Genomic DNA, 17,820 nt, shown 5'->3' with positions numbered 1-17,820 from the left:
GTGATAGAACTCCACATCCGGATAAAGACACGTGTGGCCCAGTGCCTTCCATGGGGGCCCTGGGCTAGAAGGAATAACGATAGGTCATCTTATCCGTCCAACCTTCTGCCTCGAAGCGGGACCTGGACAGGTGACCACCCCCCGCAGCACGTGAAAGGTCCAGGCCCCAGGTGGTCCACCCCTTGACACCTCGCCCCACTGTGGCATCCCCTCGTGGCAGGACGTCTGCCGCGTCCCGTTTCCTGGGTGTCCGTCGGCTGTGACTGCCATCGTGTTAGATCCCGAGTTCCCGTGGGCTTTGCCCCCTCCTCTCTCAGGTCCTCGTCCGCTCCCCAGAATTCATCACCGCATAGCCAGCCCTGCCAGCACCCCCACAGCCTGCTGAGGAGAGGACTGGCCGCTGACTCGTTGGCCACGGGGTCCCAGAGCGGGTGGAATGGGTTGGGAGGAGTGTGGGGAGCTGCCATAGAGGGTGGGGATGGGGGCAGGGGGAGAGGAGGCGGCCCCTGAAGGATCGGGCTATTTGGGTCGGTCTGCTGCCCTCATCACTCAGTGATCGTCTGAGCAGTGGGTGAGTACAACAGGGTTGGTAGAAAAGATCTCCCTGACCCCAAGGAGCTGGCAGTCTGGCAGGGAGAGGCGGGCATTAAAATCATTTTCAGGTAGGAGGAAGCCATAGGTCTAAACGATTGAATTGCAAGAGCCTGGGAGTGTGAATGACTGGTCAGATGATGTGGAAGTGTTGAAGTGGCAGTTCAGGGGATGGTTTCGGCGCCGGGGGGAGGGATGGCTAGAGGAGATGGAATTTTTAATGTCACTCTAGTGTCTGATGAGGGAGAGAGCCAGAGGGTGTCATCATCGGCAGGGAATGTTCTGCTTAGTGTGTTATTGTGCTTCCCCAAGCGTGCAGTACAGTGCTCTGCATAAAGTGAACGCTCAATAAATATGATTGAATGAATGCGTATGTGAGAAGTATTGTGCTATGGAAGCACTTGGATGTGCTGTAGGGGGGTGGGGGGAGTGGAGGGGGTGACTTTGGGCAAGTCACTTCTCTGGGCCTCAGTTCCCTTATCTGTAAAATGGGGATTAAGACTGTGAGCCCCCCGTGGAACAACCTGATCACCTTGTATCCCCCCAGTGCTTAGAACAGTGCTTTGCACATAGTAAGTGTTTAATAAATGCCATTATCATTATTATTATTATATATGTATATATGTTTGTACATATTACTCTATTTTACTTGTACATATTTACTGTTCTATTTATTTTGTTCATGATGTGCATCTAGCTTTATTAGTATTTATTTTGATGACTTGACACCTGGCCACATGTTTTGTCTTGTCTGTCTCCCCCTTCTCGACTGTGAGCCCGTTGTTGGATAGGGACCGTCTCTAAATGTTGCCGACTTGTACTTCCCAAGCGCTTAGTACAGTGCTCTGCACACAGTAAGCGCTCAATAAATACGATTGAATGAATGAATGAATGAACGTCTTGAGGCCCCAGGAGTGTTCTGTGATTTAGGTTGAGCGATTTCACAAGTTAGCTTAGAGTTGTCCAAGTGTTCCTGTTCATTGAGAACAGAGTCAGAAAGGCCAGGGGCTTTAGGGGAGGGGGAGAATGAGGACTGGGAAGGGTCATCCAGAAAGCACCCCACTTGGGGTCTCTTCAGCCCAGATCGGAAACTCCCGTTCTAGACCTGGCCTTGGTCTTCTCCTGGCTGGGCTTCAGTTTCCTTATTGGTACAGGGGATAAAATCGTGCCCGGCGGGGGTGCCGTGAGGACCCAACTGACCCCTATGGGATGTGGGCCAGCACCGGTGGAGCCAAAGCCCTGGAGGAAGTCGAGGTATTAGGGTACGGGGCGGGCCAGAGCCCTCAGGTCCGCGAGGGCGTCTTGGGCGGGATCCCTGCCCCTCTGAGGCCTGATGTCCCGGGAGCCGCTTCCGAGCGGCGGGCCTGGGCAGCTGAAGGAGGTGGACCGCTGGGCCGAGGGCTGCAGCAGCAAGCGGGCCACGTCCAGCGGGTGGAACCGAGGGCGGCGGGACGCAGGGCAGTCACTGGGACTGGGACTCTCCGTCATCACCCAGCTGTGGGGCCTACTGAAACTCGTAGTTTAAAAGCCCTGGGAAAAAGGGGTGTCTGTGATGGGTGGGTGAGATGCGGTCGCTTCTCATCGCCCCTGTCCCGGCCTGCTGCTAATAATAATTTTGCTATTTGTTAAGCACTTACAATGTGCCAAGCACTTTCTAATAATAATAATAATAATAATAATGACATTTATTAAGCGCTTACTATGTGCAAAGCACTGTTCTAAGCGCCGGGGAGGTTACACGGTGATTAGGTTGTCCCACGTGGGGCTCACAGTCTTAATCCCCATTTTACAGATGAGGGAACTGAGGCACAGAGAAGTTAAGTGACTTGCCCAAAGTCACACAGCTGACAAGTGGCGGAGCCGGGATTTGAACCCATGACCTCTGACTCCAAAGCCCGGGCTCTTTCCACTGAGGTAATGAGGTTGTCCTATGTGGGGCTCACAGTCTTAACCCTCATTTTACAGATGAGGTAACTGAGGCATGGAGAAGTGAAGTGGCCTGCCCAGGGTCACAGCAGGCAAGTGACAGAGCTGGGATTAGAACCCAGGTCCTCTGACTCCCAAGCCCATGCTCTTTCCACTAAGCCACGCTGCTTCACGCTGCTGGACATGGGGAGAGGTGTGAGCACAGGAGGCCACCCCTTTCTCTTTGTCCTCCCCGTCCCCCAAAACCACCATTCCTTGGATGTCAACTTGGGTATTGAGGGGGTTAACGCTGTCCATGCTGGAGCCACCTCTCCCTGCCTTCTAGCAACGGCCCCTACGGCCCGCCCACCCCAAAACATACCGGCAACCCGGCCAGCCGTGTGCCACACGCCCCTGGGGACGGGCAGGCAGCGGCCGTAGGGTCCGGGGGCTGCCCATGACCAAGGTTTCTCCACAGGTAAAGTGAGACCAGGACCCTTGGGGACAAGGGTCCCCCACAAATCTAGTTCCCAAGGGAATCCGGACGGGGGCACGGACTGAGGGTGGGAGAGGGTCACCACTGGGGGTGAGACATGTAAGGGCTCGGAGGGGATGGCGCAGGGGCACGGGCTGGGGTACAATGGGACAGGGGCATGGGCTGAGGGTATGCCCGGACCCGGCAGAGGGTAACAGTAGAAGTAGCCCATGGTTTCTGCTTTCCTCACAGCAGTTTCTGGATGGAGAGTTCGGGGGCCCTGCCCTGCCCTTCCCCGGGGAAGGAGGTAACACCCCATCCCCTCAAAATCTGCCCTGGTCCTCCATGATCCCACTGATACCCTGTCCTGACCCCTGCCCATCCCTTGTCCCTCTGGGGTGGGTCCTGCCCCTCCCTCCGCCCTCCGCGCCCCTTCCCCTCGCCCCCTGCAGCTCCTCCCTTTAACTCCCTGCTCCCCTTGTCCAGCCCCTTCGCCCAAGTCGCAAGATCCCTCTAGGTGATAAGATCCTTGTGGGCAGATATAGGGTCTGTTTTTATTATTATTATTATTATTATGGTTATTACTAACTCTGTATTGTATTGTCCCAAGTGCGTAGTGCAGTGCTTCACAGTGCTCAATATAAATATTGATTGATTCTCCACCATCTCCCCTCATCCTCTTTCCCAGTCCCTGCCCCCTCACTCTGCAGCCAATCAAGCAATCAATCAATCAGTGGTATTTATTGAATGCTAACTGTGCAGAGCATTGTACTAAGCACTTGGGAGAGTCTAATGAAGCAGTGTCGGTAGATACATTTCCTGCCTCACCCTGACCACCCTCCTGGGAGGCCAGGGGTGTCGGGAGGCAGGGGACGGGGCTCGCATTGAGCCAGAGGCCCGACACCACGCTGCCCGGGGTGACCTCTCCCTCCCGTCGTGTCCGGGGACAGACTGTCGGAGGGAGCCCGGGCTCCCGGCCTGCTGCAGCCGCAAGGGCGCATGCATCATTGCCACCGGCGGGCTGCTGCTGGGGGCCATCGCCGCCGCCACCGTGCTGTTGGCCAGCTTTGGGCTCCCCACCCCGGATCCAGGTCAGGCCCCGCTGCTGCTGACGCCTCCCAGCTCGACCCCTGTGTCCCCAGCCCCGACCCTGGGCAGCCAGATAGGGTGGGGACCGACGGAGCAGGGCCGGCCTCGTTTTTTTGTCTCTGTTTTTAAGAGTACTCATTAAGTGCTTCCTGTGTGTCAAACACTGTTCTAAGCACTGGGGTAGGTACAAATTAATTAGGTCAGACACAGTCCCTGACCTGCATGGGCCTCACAGTCTAAGTAGGAGTGAGAACAGGTATCGAATCCCCATTTTTACCGCTGAGGAAACTGGGGCACGGTGAAGTTAAGTGAATTGCCCAAGGTCACGCAGCAAGCAATTAGCAGAGCCTGGATTAGAACCGGCAGGCGGTCCTTCTGACTCCCAAGTCTGTGCTCTTTCCACTAGGCCATGCTGCTTCTGATTTAACCCTCTGGGCCCTGGCTGTCTCGCTAGATCCACAACCCCTTCCCTTTCTCTCTCCCCTGACCCGGTGACAGGAGCCGGCCGGCCGGCCTGGGAAATGGGAGGACGTTTCCCGGCTGAGGGGACGGGTTTGTGTCTCCCCCCCACCCCCCCACCACCGGCCAAACCCTGCCTGTGCAGCCCCAAGGCCTCAACCTGGGTGACCTCTGACCTCCACTTTGGGGGCCGGGTCTTGGTGACCTCTGACTCTCCCTTCCAGGGCCCCGGGCCTGCGTGAGCACGGAGAACCGCACGGGCTTTCTGTGTGATGACCGGGAGACCTGCATCCCGGCCCGGAAGGTCTGCGACCGCTTCCGACACTGCGCCCGCGGGGAGGACGAGGACGAGGCGCTGTGCAGTGAGAGCCGCGGGTGCCGGGGGAGTCTGGGGGGCGGGAGCTGGAGGGTTGGGGGACTGGGCCCGCTGGGTGGACTGGGACATGGGGCCGTGCAGTGAGGGCCAGGAGCCACTGAGGGGTTGGAAGGCCTGAGGGACAGGGGTGTCTCTCGGTGCCCGGCCTGGGCTCCTCGGCGCAGGCCCCTGCCTCCATTTCCCACAGATGACCCACCGTACAGCCTCCCCGGCTTCCTGCTTTTCTCGTGCGGCCGCCCCGGCGTCTGGGTGTACGCCGACCAGCGCTGCGATGGCGTCAACCACTGTGGGGACTGTGCCGACGAGCTCGGACCCCGTGAGTCGCGGGCCCACCAGGGTTGGGGGCGCAAGGGGAATAAGTCTCCGGGCCCTGGGCTCCCATTCATTCATTCATTCAATCATATTTATTGAGCGCTTGCTGAGAGCAGAGCACTATACTAAGCGTTTGGCAAGTACAAATCGGCAACATATCGAGACGGCCCCTACCCAGCAACGGGCTCACAGTCTAGAAGCGGGAGCCAGACGACAAAACAAAACTAACTCCGGTGAGAGTACAGGCCAGTTCTGGGATGCAGAAAAGAGTAGCCGGACGTGGCCGTGTAGCAGGAGTAGGGGGACTCCAGGGGAAAATACAAAAGCCCCTGCATTGCCCTGGGGGGCAGGCCCGAGTGACCAGGGACTCTTCCTTCCTCTCCCCCTCGTCCCCCTCTCCATCCCCCCCATCTTACCTCCTTCCCTTCCCCACAGCACCTGTATATATGTATATATGTTTGTACATATTTATTACTCTATTTTACTTGTACATATCTATTCTATTTATTTTATTTTGTTAGTATGTTTGGTTTTGTTCTCTGTCTCCCCCTTTTAGACTGTGAGCCCAATGTTGGGTAGGGACTGTCTCTATATGTTGCCAACTTGTACTTCCCAAGCGCTTAGTACAGTGCTCTGCACATAGTAAGCGCTCAATAAATACGATTGATGATGATGATGATGAACGAGGGCTTGAAGGAGCCCCTCCCCGCGTCTGGGCTGGGCCCCTGCTCCTCTCCAGCTCGGCTCCCTTCCCCCCGCCAGGTGCCGACTGTCCACCCTGTGGCCCTCAGGGGTGGCCCTGCCTCTCCACCTTCTACCAGTTCTGCGGGTGTGTCCCCCGACACCTGTGCCGGGACCAAGTCCAGCACTGCAAAGACTGGTCGGACGAGTTCATCTGCACCCGCGCATGACCGCCAGCAGCAGTGTGGCCCCACCTGTCCAGCCCAGGAACCGAGTGCCGGTCAACCTCAGGGTCAGGGGTAGACTGACACTGCTGGTATTTACTGAGCACTTACTGGGTGCAGAGCACTGTACTCGGTGGGCAAGTTAGTTACCTACTCTTATGCCTCAGTTCCCACATCAGCAAAATGGGGATTCAACATCTGTTCTCCTTCCTACTTAGACTGTGAGCCCCAGCAGGGACCTGATTATCTTGTATGTACCCCAGCGCTCAGCGCACAGGAAGTGCTTAAGAAATACCACAATTATTAATTATAATTACTTGGGAGAGTATGATAGGAGAGTTGGTAGACAAGTTCCCTACCCACGCTGAGCTTGGTCTAGGAGTCTTCTGTAGGGACCCAGCAGAGGCCATTAGAAATCCTTGACTCTTCCCCTCTCCATCCCTGACTGTCCCCTAGTGACCCAGCACAGACCACCTCACACCCCAATTCTCCCCTCCTCCCCGCAGTGACCCAGCATGGCTGACTGAGCGATAGGCTAAGCTTGCCCCCGGAGCTCCTGCCAGGGAAGAGGGGTGCCACTCCCCCAGTCCGTGCACCGGCCCTTGGGGGACAGTGACCTGTGATCTTCACAGATTCCAGTTTACAGGTCTAATCTCTTTAATAATAATAATAATGGCATTTATTAAGCGCCTACTATGTGCAAAGAAATGTTCTAAGCGCTGGGGAGGTTACAAGGAGATCAGGTTGTCCCACGGGGGGGCTCACAGTCTTAATCCCCATTTTACAGATGAGGGAACTGAGGCACAGAGAAGTGAAGTGAGTTGCCCAAAGTCACACAGCTGACAATTGTCAGAGCTGGGATTCAAACCCGTGACCCCCGACTCCAAAGCCCGTGCTCTTTCCACTGAGCCACGCTGCTTCTCTATGAACTTTTCTTTAATGAAGAGTTTGGTCAGGGTTCACCTGCTACTCCTTAATCCAGCAGGTAACACCCCGCCCCCCCTTGCCACCGAGGTCCCCGCTTTCACCAACCGACCCTGCCCACTCAAACTTCTCTGGGCTCCTTCCGCAAGAGCAGGGTTCTCAGGCCATTCCTGGACCCCCCGGTCCGGGCCCGTCCCCTCGGAGCCTTAACCGAGGTCTGGCTGCCCCAGGTCACGGCAGCAGTGGGAGATGCTGTGAGAGAGTTATCTGGGGACTTCCCTCAAGTTGAACACCTTGAGGAGTCTGTAGGTAACAAGAGTACTGTACTCTCCCAACCGCTTAGAATGGTGCTCCGCGCAGAGTAAGCATTCAAAACTATTGATTTAGAGCTCACCTTCCCCAGCCCCCCTTGGAGCCTCTCCCTCCCTCATTTCTGTAGTCATGCCCTCCAGGAAGCCTTCCCTGCTTGCACCAATCCAGGTTCTGCCTCAACACACACACACGTATCTGCACGGCACAAATCTTTATCCGCATCCTGGCCGCCCCACGCACATCCCTCCCAACCTACTCATTGCTTCCATTCTCACCGTCAACACCTTGGCCTTCATCCTCCCTCTTGCCTGGAACTCCCTCCCCCTTCACGGTTCCCTCATTTCCCCACAATATTCTCTTTCCCTTCTGCATTGGCTCCAACTGCAGTTGGCTGTGAACCCCTGTAAGCACTTGATACTCACCCCAACCTTGTGGCCCCTATGCCTTTATCCTTAAACTCTGCCACTCCCCCTAACCATAATTTCTTTTTAGATCTGTCTACCCCAATGTAAACTACTTGAGGTGAGGGATTTTGCCTGTCAACTCAGTGTATTGTACTCTCCCGTGAGCTCAGTACAGTCAGTACTCCGCCCACAATAAATGCTCTGTAAGTACCACGGATTGCCACTCTTTGGTTATGTAGTTCTTCCTTTGGGCCTGCTCTGGTCATACACAGCTCTTTCTGCATCCGGGACCCACTTCCTGGGCATATGGCTCTCTCCCTGGACCCGTGGCACACTCTTTAGGCACACAGCCCTTTTTCTGGGTACACAGCTCCATGGGCTCACAAGCCCACCCGTCAGAAGCAGCTCAACTTGGGACACTGAAGGCTTCATCTTTCCTGGATCCCCAGTATGAGCACCGCTCCCGCCAGGTGGACAGACAATCCAGCAGTTTCCCTGGGACGGACCTGGGACCCTGATTCTCCCACCCAGTGTGATGGCTGGGCCGAAGAAGGAGGCGGCCCCCGACGGAAGAGGTAAGTTGGAGCCCGGGCAAACCACGTCCAACCCAGTCCCCGTGGCCGGTGGCGGGACTGGAGGGGGCAAGCAGTGTGAGCGCTTTGGCCCCTACACCTGTTCTGGGTCATTGGTCCAGAGGCACTGGCCCAGTGGAATGTCTGGCCAGCTGGGTGGGGGCTTCTGAGGGAATCCTGGGGAGACCGAAGAATGGGAGGCAGGGTACAAGGAGGGCGCCTAGCCCAGCGCCCTCTAATTTCCGGGTGAGGGTTTACTAAACAGCAGCGACAGCAGGCCCGGACTCTGGTTCCTGCCAACCGGATCGAAGAGGAAGAAGATGGCAGCAGCACGAGCTCCGAGTCTGTGAAGCCAGGAGTCTGGGCATTTCCCTGTCCCCACTCCCAGCCAGCTGATCCATCGCCTGTCCAGAGCACCGCTGCCTGCCTCCCCCCGTTGGCCTCTGCCTCCCCGTCTGAGCCAGGCACAGGCAGGGGACTGACCACCCAATCCCCCTCCGGCGGATCAAAGCTCAGCCAGACCCCAGGCTCTCACAAAGACTCGAGTGGGACCCACCGGGCCCCGGGGCCTTGGTGATAGGCCCCCGCAAGACCCACCGCCGCCCCCCACAACCAATTCCCCGATCCTGAAAGACGACTGAAAGGTTTATTGGAAAAATCATCCCATCCTAAAAATCTACATTAGAGGTGCCCCTGCTGACACCTCGGACACTGCCGCCCTCACCTCTGACATGGCCATCCCCCCATCGCCCAAGTAGAAAAAGGGTTTTCTCTGCCGAGGCCACGGCAACCCGTCATCCGGGTTGAGACGGCCCCCGCCGCGACCCCAAGGTCAGTAGGAATTTAACAGGTCCCAGTCCCCCAGGGCCAAGCACATGGACTTCTGTTCTGGGGCCTGAGACAGCTCGGCGGTCAGTCTCCTGTCCACCCCTTCCTCCACAGCTCTCTTCTTCTTCGTCCGGAACCCACCGCTCCCAACCGACTCCGGTTCCGACGGTGGCGACGGGGGGGTCCCGGGTCTGCTCACGGTAGAACTGGAGCTCCCCGGAGGACTCTGGGCAGGAGTCCGTGGGCAGCCCCTGGACCATGGCACTTGCTCGGGCCCGCTTCCCATCTGCCGGGGGGCGAGAGACACACGGTGAGTCTGTGCAGTGGGGAGACGGCTGGCACCACCCCGTTTGTCGGGAAGGACCAAAGGTGGGATCGCGGTGGAGGCCCGAGCACACCGATCAGGGCCGGCCCAGGTGCCAAGCCGGTCCCCGCCGGAAGCTTCCTCGTGGCACCGCCGGGCCTGGGGTGAATGGGTGAGAGGGGTCTCGGGTGGCTCCGCTCAGCTGTGCCCACGGGTCCGGTTCTGACCCTTGGGCCTTGCCTGCCGCAGTGGGCAGCCCACACAGCACCCGCCCCGAGGCTAGCCACCTCAGGCCGCCTCCTGCCCCACAGGTGGCCCATCCCCTCCCTCACATCGGTCAGAGAGTCCGGCTCACGTACAGAAGCGCTGAGCCGCGGTCCCGGAGGTGGCGTTTCCTCGAGCTCTCACGGCCTCCGCCGTCACACGCTCCCACTGCAGAACCACCTGCAACAGAGCCGGCGGAGGGAGGAAACATTTCTGAGACCCCAGCTCACAGAACTCTCCCCGCTTGTCCGGATGGAAGACGGCTGCCATACTGAACTGCACGGGAGCTGCAGTACTGGGAATCGGTGAGGTTGAGTGGGCTGCACCCACAGGGCAGGGATTTCCCCCCCTACCCCGAGGGCATGTCCTCCTGATGCCACAGCCACAGGGACAGTCTCAGGATCTTCCCCAACAAAGCCAAGGAGGGCCAGGGGTGCCCAGCTTTGCCAAGGGGTCAGTTGCTGAAGGAAATCTTGGCTCCAACTGCCGGGGAGACCTCAGCCCCGGGAGGAGATGGCCGGGGTGACTAGGACTCGGGTTGGAATGGAGAAAATCTGGGCGCTCAACTCCCAGATGGTGCCGTTCCAGGGAGCTCGAGGGACACGGCTGAGGGAGGGGAAGGCCGGTCGGCTCCAGGGGAAGGGACGTCGAGGGCCGGGGAGAGGCGGGCGGCGGTACCTGGTCGGCCCAGCCCTCGGTCCTGCAGTTGCTGTGGTCAAACTCCCTCAGAGGCACCTTGGAGTGAACGAGGCCCAGTCGGGCTCGGATCCGGCGCTTCACCGCTCGGACGTCCTGGGAGGGAAGGAGAGGGGCGGATAGCGGGACCGTGGCCAGGAGGGTCCAGGCCAGGAAATCGAGAAGGAGCGCACCGTCCGTCCCTTCCCCGCCCCTCCCCTCCCCCACAGAGCCCAGGGCCTTGGAGAGCAGGGCTGGTCGGGCCCAGGGGAGCGGCTGCAGTTCTCACCTTGAGGCCGGCCCCAGAGATGTCCAGGCACTGCAGCTTTCGCAAAGCAAAGAGATACCCGATCCCCGCGTCGGTGATGTCCGGGTTACCTACCGGGAGTAGGCGTTGGCAGCAGTGAGACCACAGGCGGCAAGCAACGGGGCGGGGGCCAGGCAACGGGGTTGGGGGGACCGGTGGAAGGGCAGAGAGGAGGCCCGTGGGGGGGCTCCCGACCAGAGGCCGGCAACGGGGCTGGGCTCAGCTCGCCCGTCCGCCGCCGCAGTGGTCGGTGGGGAAGGCAGGTGGCTGAAAATGCGCATCAGCGAGCGGCCCTCGGAACCCGACGGGGTGGAGTGGGGAAGGGCGCCCCGCCGGTCGGGGCCGACCGGGAAAAGTCGGTGGGTCCATGGATGCTCCATTTTGACCTCATGGACCGGAGCCCTGGGTGGCCAACCACCCACGCCTGGAGTTGGGCTGGGGAGCATGGGTCAGGACAATAACCGGGGTGATGGGGGGAGGAGGAAGGGGGGGGAAGAGAGGGGTTATTCATTCATTCATTCAATTGTATTTATTGAGTGCTTACTGTGTGCAGAGCACTGTACTAAGCGTTTGGGAAGTACAAGCTGGCAACATATAGAGACGGTCCCTACCCAACACAGTCCAGGGGCTCACAGTCCAGAAGGGGGAGATAGACAACAAAACAAAACATATTTAGAATAAATATGTACAAGTAAAATAGAGTAATAAATATGTACTATATATAATAATATATATATTTATAACAATAAATATATATTTATGATAATAAATATATATTTATAATAATAAATATATGCAGGTGCTGCGGGGAGGGGAAGGAGGTAAGGCGGGGAGGAGGGGGAAAGGAAGGAGGGGGGCTCAGTCTGGGTAGGCCTCCTGGAGGGGGTGAGCTCTCAATAGGACTTTGAAGGGAGGAAGACAGCTAGCTTGGCGGATGTGCGGAGGGAGGGCATTCCAGGCCAGGGGGAGGACACGGACCGGGGGTCGACAGCGGGACAGGCGAGAACGAGGCAGGAGGATACCCTCTGTGTGTGTGTTGCAGAGCAAGCCCTGAATACGAAGGGAACGTCCAACTACGTCGGGAGTCGGAGAGGAGGAGCAAAGCCGTCCTGGGTCAGGCCAGGCCAGCCCAAGCCTCAGTCACCGATCGACAGCGGTACCGGGACCCTGAGAGGTTGGGTGCTGGTCGTCCATCCTGAACAGCCACCCTTAGGGTTGGGTGTGGAGCATCCCACACCTCTGACTCTTCCCTCTCTAACCCTGAATCTCCCCTACTGATCCAGCACGGATCATCAACACCCCTGACTCTCCCCTCTCCATCCTTGACTCTCCCCAGTGACCCAGTATGAGCCATTCCCAAACCCCTGACTCTCGCCAGTACGGACCCTTCAAAAACGTTTGACTTTCTCTAGTGACCCAGGACGGATCATCGACACCCTTGACTCTCCTCTCTTTGTCCCCGACTCTTCCCCCCATGATCCAGCTTGGACCACCCCACACCTATGACACTCACCTCTCCATCCCTGACTCTCCCCAGGGACCCAGCACAGACTATTCAAAAACCCTTGACTCTCCCCTCTCCATCAATCAATCAGTTAATGGTATGTATTGAGCACTTACTATGTGCAGAGCACTGTGCTACATGCTTTGGAGAGTAGGATACAGCAGAATTAGCAGACATGTTCCCCGCCCGTAATGGGCTTACAGTCTCCATCCCTGACCCTTTCCCAGTGACCCAGCACGGACCATCCAACCCCCCTGACTCTCCCTTCTCTGTCTGTGACTGTCCCCACAGGTGCCCCTGCCGCCCCCAGCTCCGACGGGGACCCCGTGCCCCGAGATCACCTACAAGACAAGTCCAGCAGCATCAGATTCTCGAGGCCTCGTCTCATCACTCGGACTGGCGCGGTCATTTTCCGGATGCCGGCGTCGGACAGGCAGTTATCCTTCAGGTGGAGCCGGGTCACGCTAAGAGGGCCGACGGGGTCCCCGGGGAATGGAGAGGGAAAGAACGGGGATCAGGGCACTGAACGGTGCCCGGAGGAGCGGCTTTTGGAAGGAGAGAGCCAAGGTGCCCCAACCTTGCTCCGTGTCACGTTCCCAGGCGCGTGAGCCAGAGCCGGGGCTCCGCCAGCTGCATCCTAGGATCTCCGGAATGGTCTGCGAGCAGATCCCGAAGGCACCCCAGCCCAGCAATCCACACCGACGGCGGGGAACCCGGCCCCTGGCCTGGCAATCCACACCAACATTGGGGGGTGAGGGCCCTGCTCCCAGTGGTGAGTAAAACATTTCCCATATCGCTAGCGATATAAACCAGCAGTGGCCTCTGGCATCAGCTGCAGCGGCCGGCCAGCCTGGGCCTCGGTCTCAGGACACTGGCAGGAACCAAGAGCTGGTCACGCCCCAACACCCACCTGCATGGATGGGGCTGCACTACCCAACCCGCCTGACTCTCCCCTAGTGTACCAGCACGGACCACTCGACACCTCTGACTGTCCCCTCTCCACCCGTCACTCTCCCCCTAGTGACCCAGGACAGACCATCCAATACCCCTGACTCTTGCCCCGTGACCAGCATGGACCCCTTAACACCCCATACTCTCCTCTCTCCGTCCTAGTGACTCAGCACAGACCATCCAACACCACTGACTGTCCCCCAGCGACCGGCACGGACCACCCCACAACCCTGACTCTCTCCTCTCCATCTCTGACTCTCTCCTCTCCCGGTGACTTAGCGCGGACTATCCACCACTCGTGACTCTCCCCTCTCTACCCCAAACTCCCCCTCTGTGACCTGGCACGGACCTTTCAACACTCCCTGACTCTCTCCTCTCCAACCCTGACTCTCCACAGTGATCCAGCACAGTCCAGCCAATACCCCTGATTCTCCCAACTCCATGATTAGTTCCTCACATAATCGAAATCCCCCTCACCTATCCATTTAACCTTTCTTGAGGCTCATATCTCTAACTTTCCCCTAGTGACCTAGGGCAGAATGTCTCATCCATGAATTCATCCCAATTTCTTTTGGGCAGATGGTGTATTCAGCCTGAGTTCCCGTGGTGGCGGGCACGGTGGGCACGACGGGGACTGCAAGGATGGCAGCAGCAGTGGCAACCGGACCCAGATCGCCGCGCCAGCTTCCTCGCAGGAACGGTCGCCGCAGAGGAGCCGGGGGAGGCTTCTGCGGCCGGGGCGGACCCTTTGCTAAGCGCTGTGACTCTCTGCCCGCCAATTCAGCCTGCACAGGGGAGGGCCGGGGCACTTGGGGAGTCCCTGGGGCTTCTCTGCCTGTGCAGCGGGTCATCCCCTGATCCCCCAGCTGCCTGGTCATCACAAAGAAATCCAGAGGACACAGGGAAACCCACACAGGTGGGATACCCACACACCAAGGAAGATGTCGAGGGCCAAAGGTACCCCCCACTCTCCCGGCGCTCCTCCCACAATCCCCGGGGGCCATTTGTCGCTGCTCCCGGGCTTTGGAGGGGATGCAACTGGGAACAGGGAGAGGAGCAGACGGAGCGGGTGAGCAAGTGGCCGACAGAGCCCTGAATCGAGTCAGGGAGTGGCTGGCCGGTGCCCGTCTGTGGGAGAGTTCTGCCTCTGTGTGGCCAGGCGGGTCCCCGGGGGTCCATACCTGGACAGGGCGTCCTTGGTGATGTGTTCGAGGAGTTGATGCTCATCCCCCAGGTGGCAGCAGGACAGGTCCAGGCACGCCAGCTCCCGGAAAGACTTGACCTCTTCCAGTTTCTCGGCAATCACCAGGTACCTGGAGGGCGGAGCAGGGATCAGCAACAGCTCGGTGTGCCCCGGCCCGGCCCCCTCCTCCTCCTCCTCTTGCTGCTGCTGCTGCAGCCAGGCACCCCCAGCGGGCCACGGCAACTCCACAAATTCTGGAATCCGGCCCCCCACCTGCCCTCCAGCCTTGCCCACCACGGGTCCGTCTCTCAGCTGTTACGGTCAGGAATGAGATCGTAAGTCCAGCAGTGGATTAATTTCTAAAATTAACGTGACCTCGGACAAGTCCCTTAACCTCTCCGGGTCTCGTTTTCCTCCTCTGAACAAGGGAGACAATCCCGCATGCCTCTCCCTGGCTCCCGGGCGGTTGGGAGGGCAGTGCTCGATGAGCCCCGTGAAGAGTGCTCTGGCCAGGTAAAGGACAAAGCCGTTTCCCAGGGTGGTGGCGGTGGCCGGGATGTGGAGGAAGCCCCAGATGGAAGGACCCCAGGTTCTCCGGACCCTCCCTCATGCCCTCCCGTCCCGCCCCACTGAGGAAACGCCTGCCTGTTGCGCAGACACAGCGAGCAGAGGACCAGACTCCCGTAGGCCTCGGTGAACTTGCGCAGGGCCCGCAGGCCGGCGCCCGGCTCCGAGAACTTCTGCCGGGCCTCGGCGGCCGAGAACAGCTTCTCGGCGATCAGCGCGGGGAAGCCGACGAGCGAGTCCACGTGGTCGATGTTGTCGGAGATGAAGGCCAGAGCGAGGCTGAACAGGGGCTTGGCCGAGTAGCGCAGGCTGCCCTCGCGCGTGTATGTGAAGATGAAGTGGTCGGTCCTGGCCTGGCGGGCCGGCCGATCCTCCCGGCTCAGCCGCAGCTCCACGCAGAAGCTCTTGGGGAACAGGCGGAGGGGCCGCGGCCGCTGGACGCCCCGCGGGCCGCCGGGGGCTGCCGCGGGCAGCAGCTGCCCGTTCTCGCGCACGTACACCGGCCCGGGGTCCGCGGGGTCTCCGGACGGGAGGTCGAACGGCATTGCCCCAGAGGCGCCTGCCAAAGACGGGCCCGGAGAGAGGAATGAAGCCGGACGGAAATTTCTGCGGCCCCCCGAACTTGGGCCTCCCGCCCGGGCCCAGCAAGGGCCCTGAGATTTGAACCATCTAGCCCGGGGCTCTGGCTCTAGGACGCTGGCAGGGACCGTGTGTTGGTTACTTTCCAGGATCCTTGCCCTCACGGTTGGGATGGAATGACACCCCCTGCCCCTCCCTGGGTGACCCGGCACTGACCATCTGACATCCCTGTCTCTCCCCGGGTGATCCAGTGCGGACTCTCTGACACCCCTGACTCTCCCCTCTCCATCCTGGACTCCTTCCACTCCATTCCAGACTCTCCCCCAGTGACTCAGCAGACCATCCGGCATCCCGGATTCTCCCCTCCCCGTCCCTGACTCTCTCCCGGGGACCCAGCACGCACCATCCAACACCTCTGACTCTCCCATCCCCATCACCACCTCTCCTCCCACGAACCAGCCCAGGGCATCCAACATCCCCGACTCTCCCTCAGTGACCCAACAAGAACCATCTGACACCTCTGACTCTCCCTTCTCCATTCCTAACCCCCAAAGAGGAAAGCAGCTTCGGGTTTCCACTGTGTAGCGCAGAGTGGACGTAAATTCATTCATTCGTTTGTATTTATTGAGCACTGTGTGCAGAGCACTGTACTAAGCCCTTAGGAAGTACAAATCGGCAACATATAGAGACGGTCCCTACCCAACAACGGGCTCACAGTCTAGAAGCGGGGGGGGGGGGGGGAGACAGACCAGTCCCGCAATTGCGGACAGTTATTGAGTCTAAAGTCAACTCAGTCTCCGGTCCCTGGGTTGGGGTGGCCTCATCGTCATTACTGGTGGTGACCGCTCTGCTCCTGGGAGGGGTCTCAGCCCCCCACCCCCACCTCTTCCCTCCAAACTGCTCAGCTCTGGCCTTCTCCTGCCAATCCGTTCTCAACTTCTAGACTGTAAGCTCCTCTCTAGACGCAAAACTCCGTGTGGGCAGGGAGCACATCTTCCAACTGTTATACCGTACTCACCCAGTCGCTTAGTACAGTGCTCCGCACACACCGAGCGCTCCCTAAGCACCATCGATCGGGTGGGTTGCTCCCCCGCCCCTCCCGAAGCAGCAGCTTGGCCTGGTGGCAAGAACACGGGCCTGGAAGTCCGAGGGCCTGCCTTCTATCAATCAATCGTATTTATTGAGCGCTTACTGTGTGCAGAGCGCTTGGGAAGTACAAGTTGGCAACATACAGAGACAGTCCCTACCCAACAGTGGGCTCAGTTTTGCCCCCGGCCTGCTGGATGACTTGGGTCAAGTCCCTTTCGTGGCCCAGTGGAAAGAGCATGGGCTTGGGAGTCGGAGGTGGTGGGTTCTAATCCCTGCTCCGCCACTTGTCGGCTGGGTGACTTCGGGCAAGTCACTTCGCTTCTCTGGGCCTCAAGTGACCTCATCTGTCAACCGGGGATTAGGGCCGCGAGCCCCGTGCGGGGCAACCTGATGACCTTGTATCTACCCCGGCGCTAAGAACAGCGCTTGGCACGTAGTAAGCGCTTAATAAAGATTATAATTATTATTATAGTTCCTCCCCAGGCCTTAGCTACTCCTTGCCACCCCACCCCCACCGGCTTTCCTTCCCCGAGTCACCCCCTTCCCGCCCTTTCCGTCTCCCCCCTTGTGTCTCCTTGTGTCCCCCTCCATCCACCCACCCGCCCGTCCAGCCATCCAGCGGCAGCCCGGTCCCCCTCTTTCCCTCCCTCCCCCCCGGTAGGGCGGGCCTGGGGCCGAGGTGGCGGGGGAAGGCCCTACCTCCGTCGGCGGGGCAGCGGGGGTCTGCGGCGGGACGGACGGACGGACGGAAGGACGGACGGACGGACGGCCACACCGGCGACGGGGGGCGGGAGACGGGGCGGGCTGCCAGCCACTCGCCCCGGGGGGAGGGCGGGGAGGAGGAGGAGGAGGATCAGGAGGAGGAGGAGGAGGAGGAGGGCACGGCGCGTGCGCACGGGGCCCGGCTGGCGCGCACCGGGGGGAGCCGAGCCAGGGGCGGGGCGCCCGCTCGCCATCAATCTCCCCCCTCGCTCCTCCATCCCTTCACTCAGTCGTATTTATTGAGCGCTTACTGTGTGCGTTCATTCAATCGTATTTATTGAGCGCTTACCAATCAATCAATCAATTGTATTTATTGAGCGCTTACTGTGTGCAGAGCACTGTACTAAGCGCTTGGGAAGTACAAGCTGGCAACATCTAGAGACAGTCCCTGCCCAACGGTGGGCTCACAGTCTAGAAGGGGGAGACGGAGAACAAAACGAAACCTACTAACAAAATAAATAGAATAGATAGGTACAAGTAAAA

At 59.1% G+C, this 17,820-nt stretch overlaps 2 protein-coding genes across 2 annotated transcripts; one reads left to right on the top strand and one right to left on the bottom strand.

The window, feature by feature from the left end:
• Window positions 1-1,800: 1,800 nt before the first annotated feature.
• Window positions 1,801-6,317, top strand: LDLRAD1 (low density lipoprotein receptor class A domain containing 1). The gene is made up of 8 exons (XM_038752619.1): window positions 1,801-1,878; window positions 1,964-2,107; window positions 2,843-2,974; window positions 3,458-3,488; window positions 3,922-4,062; window positions 4,744-4,881; window positions 5,083-5,211; window positions 5,970-6,317. Exons 1-8 carry the CDS (start codon window positions 1,801-1,803, stop codon window positions 6,116-6,118), a joined length of 942 nt encoding a protein of 313 aa, XP_038608547.1. The 3' UTR covers window positions 6,119-6,317.
• A 2,636-nt stretch (window positions 6,318-8,953) lies between these two features.
• On the bottom strand, window positions 8,954-17,315 carry LRRC42 (leucine rich repeat containing 42). Its single transcript, XM_038753100.1, is given in 9 exon segments — window positions 8,954-9,333; window positions 9,335-9,438; window positions 9,816-9,900; window positions 10,399-10,512; window positions 10,685-10,773; window positions 12,552-12,670; window positions 14,339-14,470; window positions 14,986-15,466; window positions 17,275-17,315. Coding segments are annotated over 8 exon segments (1,287 nt in total). The 5' UTR covers window positions 15,453-15,466; window positions 17,275-17,315; the 3' UTR covers window positions 8,954-9,156.
• Window positions 17,316-17,820: the final 505 nt, after the last annotated feature.

Source organism: Tachyglossus aculeatus, chromosome 10 (assembly GCF_015852505.1).
Source record: "Tachyglossus aculeatus isolate mTacAcu1 chromosome 10, mTacAcu1.pri, whole genome shotgun sequence".
Classification (NCBI taxonomy): Eukaryota; Metazoa; Chordata; class Mammalia; order Monotremata; family Tachyglossidae; genus Tachyglossus; species Tachyglossus aculeatus.
Note: the sequence above shows the minus strand (reverse complement) of the source record. Positions and strands in the feature narration are given on the sequence as shown.